General features: G+C 49.1%; 1 protein-coding gene across 1 annotated transcript; it reads left to right on the forward strand.

Moving 5' to 3' along the window:
- Positions 1-964: 964 nt before the first annotated feature.
- LOC128832142 (unique GC organizer UGO-like) lies at positions 965-2,947 on the forward strand. The gene is made up of 2 exons (XM_054019227.1): positions 965-1,239; positions 2,393-2,947. Exons 1-2 carry the CDS (start codon positions 1,224-1,226, stop codon positions 2,833-2,835), a joined length of 459 nt encoding a protein of 152 aa, XP_053875202.1. The 5' UTR covers positions 965-1,223; the 3' UTR covers positions 2,836-2,947.
- Positions 2,948-6,303: the final 3,356 nt, after the last annotated feature.

Below are 6,303 nucleotides of genomic sequence, written 5' to 3' on the forward strand. Positions count from 1 at the left end.
CTGGGCAAGCAGTGTGGCCTACTAGATAGAGAACTGGCCTGGGACTCTGGAAACCTGGATTCTCTTTTTGGCTCTGCCACTGGCCTTGGGCAAGTTACTTATCTTCTGTGCCTCAGTTTTCTCGTGTGTAAAATGGGAATGAGGCTATTGCCCTCCTTTGTGAAGTGCTCTGAGATCTACTGATAACAAGTCCTATTTAATAGTTAGACCATCCTACATAGTGTAAGAATTAAAGAAAAACATATTTTTCTCTCACAACTCCAGAAGAGGGTAAACAGTCTATTTGCCCAGATTAGTTAACAATAAGGCCTGGTCTACACTACAACTTTAATTCGGATTTATCAGCTTTAATTCGAATTAACCCTGCAACCGTCCACACAACGACGCTATTTATTTCGATGTAAAGGGCCCTTTAAATCGATTTCTGTACTCCACCCTGACGAGCGGAGTAGTGCCAAAATCGATTTTAGCAATTCGAATTAGGGTTAGTGTGGCCGCAATTCGATGGTATTGGCCTCCGGGAGCTATCCCACAGTGCAGTGCATCATTGTGACCGCTCTGGACAGCAATCTAAACTCGGATGCACTGGCCAGGTAGACAGGAAAAGCCCCGCGAACATTTGAATTCCATTTCCTGTTTGCCCAGCGTGGAGAGCACAGGTGACCACAGATAGCTCATCAGCACAGGTAACCATGCAGGCTGATAATCGAAAAAGAGCACCAGCATGGACCGTGAGGGAGATACTGGATCTGATCGCTGTATGGGGAGAGGATTCAGTGCTTGCAGAACTTCGTTCTAAAAGACGAAATGCAAAAACTTTTGAAAAAATCTCCCAGGGCATGATGGAGAGATGCCACAATAGGGACTCAGATCAGTGCCGCGTGAAAGTGAAGGAGCTCAGACAAGCCTATCAAAAAACAAAGGAGGCAAAAGGTCGCTCCGGGTCAGAGCCGCGGACATGCCGCTTCTACGCCGAGCTGCATGCAATTCTATGGGGGGCTGCCACCACTACCCCACCTGTGTTCGTGGATTCTGGGTCGGGGATAGTCTCATCAGCGACGCCTGAGGATTCTGCCGATGGGGTAGAGGAGGAGGAGGAGGAGGAGTATGAGCTTGCAGAGAGCACACAGCACTCCATTCTCCCCAACAGCCAGGATCTTTTTCTCACCCTGACTGAAGTACCCTCCCAAGCCTCCCAAGCCAGTACCCAAGACTCTGACCCCATGGAAGGGACCTCAGGTGAGTTTACCTTTTAAAATATAAAACTTGTTTTAAAAGCAAACGGTTTTTAATGATTACTTTGCCTGACTTTGCATTCGCGGTCAGTTCAGCTACTGGAAAAGTCTGTAGCTACTGGAAAAGTCTGTTAACGTGTATGGGGATGGAGCGGAAATCCTCCAGGGACATCTCCATGAAGCTCTCCTGGAGGTACTCCGAAAGCCTTGCCAGAAGGTTTCTGGGCAGTGCATCCTTATTGCCTCCTCCATGGTAGGACACTTGACCACGCCATGCTTGCAGCAAGTAATCTGGTATCATTGCCTGACAAAGCCTTGCAGCGTATGGTCCCGGTGTTTGCTGGCATTCAAGCAACATCCGTTCTTTATCTTGTTGTGTAATCCTCAGGAGAGTGATATCACTCCTGGTAACCTGGTTGAAACACGGGAACTTAATTAAGGGGACAGAGGTGGCAGTTCCTATTCGGCTGTTTGCCTGTGTCTGAAAAGAAATCCTTCCCTGAAGTTAGCCAAGCGCAGGGGGGGAATTGGCCCAGAGCTTTTCGCATTAGGCTAGCAGGGATCTTCCCTGTTACCAGCCACGCGGTGGGGGGAGGGGTACCGTGATCATCCCAGAGAATTCATGGCGGGAGGGGGGCGGCGGCGGCGGCGGGGGGGGGGGGGGGTTAGTTTGGTGCCTGCAGGGATCTTCCCTGATACCAGCCATGCGGTGGGGGGGAGGGGTACAGCGATCATCCCAGAGAATTCATGGCGAGGGGGGGGTGGTTAGTTTGTTTTCTGGTGCTGCTGAATGTTAACAGAAAAACCGCAGCACTCTACTTGCCTGAAGGGGCCCAGACAAGCCCCCCCACACTGCCCCCCCCAAACTGGCTTAGATTGGCCAGGCTTCTGCAGCACTCTACAAGCTATGCTTGGTATGTGGGAAAGGAGGGCAGAAGCTTACCATGGCCGCATGCAAGCCGAATTCTGTTGCCCAGACCTGTGATCTCTAGCAGCAAAGCCACAGGCACTCAGCATTAAGAGGCAAAATGCGACCTTGCACAGAAATCACATGTGCTATGTAATGTGAATAGTGTTGGTCACCGTGAAAGAGTATAAGCATTGTTCTGCAAAATGTAGCTTTTAAAACAATTCTCTCTTTTTTCCCCTCCCTACAGCAGCTGCAAATTCCTCAAGCCTCCCCCCTCCATCCCGAAGGTTATCACAGATAAGGCGTCGTAAGAAGAAAACGCGAGACGAGATGTTTTCTGAAATTATGGAATCCAGCCGCAGTGACAGAGCTCATGTGAATGAGTGGAAGGAAACAGTTTCAAAGTATAGGAAAGAAGTCAGTGAACGTGAGGAGAGGAGGGACCAACGTGAGGAGAGGAGAGACGCTCGAGATGAGAGGTGGCGGCAGGAAGACCAGAGGACGAAGGATGCAACGCTGGGGCTGCTCCGGCGTCTGGTGGAGGTTCAGGAACGGCTGCTGGAAAACAGACTGCCGCTTCAGCCCCTGTTCCACCCTCCCCCCTCCCCATGTTCCGTATCCTCCTCACCCAGACGTGTAAGAACTTGGGGGGGGGGAGGCTTCGTACACCTTCCCATTCCACCCCAGTAGACAGCCCAAGCAAAAGGTTGTCATTTTTTTAAGCTTTTCTTTGTGGCTTTTTCCTTCCCAGCAATCCTCCTCCCAAATACCACCCGGGTTCCCTCCCTCTTTTTCTAATCTATTAATAAAGAATAAATGATTTTTAAATGATAGTGACTTTATTTGGTTTGAAAGAAAGCTGGGGGAAGGGGCAGGGTGGGTTCCTTACAGAAAATCAGTCAATAAAGGGGGCGGGTTTTCATGAAGGAGAAACAAACAGATATTTCACACTGTACCCTGGCCAGCCATGAAACTGGTTTTTAAAGCTTCTCTGATGCACAGCGCTTCATGGTGTGCTCTTCTAATTGCCCTGGTGTCTGGCTGCGCGTTATCAGCAGCCAGGCGGTTTGCCTCAGCCTCCCACCCCGCCATAAAGGTCTCCCCCTTACTTTCACAGAGATTGTGGAGCACACAGCAAGCAGAAATAACAATGGGGAGATTTCTTTGGCTGAGGTCAGAGCGAGTCAATAATGAATGCCAGCGACCTTTTAAACGGCCAAATGCACATTCTACCACCATTCTGCACTTGCTTAGCCTGTAGTTAAACAGCTCCTGACTCCTGTCCAGGCTGCCTGTGTATGGCTTCATAAGCCATGGCATTAAGGGGTAGGCTGGGTCCCCAAGAATAACTATGGGCATTTCAACATCCCCAACGGTTATTTTCTGGTCCGGAAAGTAAGTCCCTTGCTGCAGCCCTTTAAACAGAGTAGTGTTTCTGAAGACGCGAGCGTCATGAACCCTTCCCGCCCAGCCCGCGTTGATGTTGGTGAAACGTCCCTTGTGATCCACAAGTGCTTGCAGCACCATTGAAAAGTACCCCTTGCGGTTTATGTACTCGGTGGCTTGGTGCTCCGGTGCCAAGATAGGGATATGGGTTCCGTCTATTGCCCCACCACAGTTAGGGAATCCCATTGCAGCAAAACCATCCACTATAGCCTGCACATTTCCCAGAGTCACAAACTTTCGTAGAAGCACCTGAGTGATTGCTTTGGCTACTTGCATCACAGCAGCCCCCACAGTAGATTTGCCCACTCCAAATTGATTCCCGACTGACCGGTAGCTGTCTGGCGTTGCAAGCTTCCACAGGGCTATCGCCACGCGCTTCTCAACTGTGAGGGCTGCTCTCATCTTGGTATTCTGGCGTTTCAGGGCAGGGGACAGCAAGTCACAAAGTTCCATGAAAGTGCCCTTACGCATGCGAAAGTTCCGCAGCCACTGGGAATCGTCCCAGACCTGCAACACTATGCGGTCCCACCAGTCTGTGCATGTTTCCCTTGCCCAGAATCGGCGTTCCATGGATAGAATCTGCCCCATTAACAACATGATCTCCAAAGCTCCGGGGCCCGTGGTTTCACTGAATTCTGTATCCGTGTCCGTGTCCATGTCCTCATCATGCTTGTCGCTGCGCTGCCGCCGCCGCTGCCTCCTCGCCTCGTTTTTCTGGTCCTGGCTGAGCATAAACTCCACGAGAACGCGCGAGGTGTTTACAATATTCATGACTGCTGTCTTGAGCTCAGCGGGCTCCATGCTTGCCGTGGTATGGAGTCTGCAGTGTTCACCCACCCAGGAAAAAAGGCGCGAAAATGGTTGTCTGCCGTCCGTTGCTTTCATGCAGGGAGGGAGGGAGGGAGGAGGTGAGGCTGTACCCAGAACCACCTGCGACGATGTTTTTTGTCCCATCAGGCACTGGGATCTTAACCCACAATCCCAATGGGCGCGGGAGACTGCGGGAACTATGGGATAGCTATGGAATTGCTACCCACAGTGCAACGGTGCAGAAATCGACGCTAGCCCCGGTACTTGGACGCACACCACCGAAGTAATGTGCTTAGTGTGGCCGCATCCATTTCGACTTTATACAACCTGTTTTTCAAATCCGAATTATCTAAATTCGGATTAATCCCGTAGTGTAGACATACCCTAAGAGACCATGTGGAAGGCTTTTCTTGTTATATTTTGGGCTCCATACTATGTGTGGAACGTTCTCTATAGCAGTACATTAAAGAGTACACAAACCAAAAGGGACTTTAAAAATAATTATCTTACTTCATTTACAGCTTGCATTTACATGATCCTACTCAGTCAGCATATATTATATTAACACAAATTGAATCAAGGAGAAAGGGAGTATAATTTTGTGTAGTAGTTTGAAATTCTTATGACATTTCAGCGCGCATGGGACATTGCCATTTGATTTAATTTATACTGCCCTGCACTTTCAATAAAGTCCCATACACTTAGGAAATAAACAAAAGAAGAAGAACATTTTTGTCATTGTTACTAAGCGTTGCAGCATCTCAGCCCATTAGTACGAGCACTGATTTTGATGTCATTTTATAGAAAGTTACACCTGTAACAAAGTCCCCAAAAGCATTCTATCAGCTAAACATATCTTTGATTCCCAGAATAGAGTTCTGCCTGATTTCATAGAACTGCTACAAAAGAACTAAACAGACTCCTTTGCTAAGTACTATTCAGAACCTGACGCATGAGTACATCTAAATTGAATAGGTTTGCATAGTCATCTGCATCACTGTGTTTTCCTAAATGAACAAAAATACTGCACAATATTTTGGCTGATATCAAACAATTTTTATCCAAGATTCTAAAGTAGTCTTCCAAAAAAAAAAAAAAAAAAATTCAAACCGTTGTAAGTGGTCCCAACTGAAAGACTGTTAGCCTCAGCTAGCGTGCACTTAATCAGACATTTTCTTATGGAGTTGTCACATTTTACAGTCATGCTCTTGCAACTTCTGCTATAGTGTGTCCCAGGCAGCCTTAATGAAGGCAAGGCAGAGAGTAACTAAATGGACGAAAGGTGATGTAGTATACCTTGACAGCTGGATTCATTTTAGGTAGCAAGTCAACACTAAACAGAAAAGATTCTAGAGCCAGCAGTGGTTAAAAAGGTGAGTTTGTCCACTCAGATCCTGAACACATGTGAGTCTTAATTATATTGAATGTGTGGTTAAGTTGATTATAGAGTAACAAAGAGGCCTGTGATAATGACCCATTGCTGACTAATGTTCAGGGCCGGCTCTAGGCATGAGCAAACCAAGCACATGCTTAGGGCGGCACATTTTCAGGGGCTGCATTCTGGCCATCTTTTATTTATTTATTTACTTATTGCTTCAGGCAGCAAAAGCCTAGAGCCCTGGCAGCAGCACGTGGTGTGGGAGGACACCCTGGGGCCGCTGCAATTCACACCCTGGGGGAGCAGCGCCTGCACTTTGTGGCTGGGCCGGGCAGGCTCTGAGCGGGGGACACTTGGGCTGGGTGCCGCCCGGAAGGGCACATGGAGCTGCCTGCAGGTGCCGCAGGGCGGCCGCCGCCCAGCAACACAGCCGGGGCTGGGGGAAGCGGCCTGAGCCACCCAGGGACTGCGGCAGGGCGACCAGAAGCAGCAGCGGGGCCATAGAGAGCAGGGCGCTGCCATGT

The sequence above is a fragment of the Malaclemys terrapin genome, chromosome 2, assembly GCF_027887155.1.
Source record: "Malaclemys terrapin pileata isolate rMalTer1 chromosome 2, rMalTer1.hap1, whole genome shotgun sequence".
Lineage (NCBI taxonomy): Eukaryota > Metazoa > Chordata > Testudines > Emydidae > Malaclemys > Malaclemys terrapin.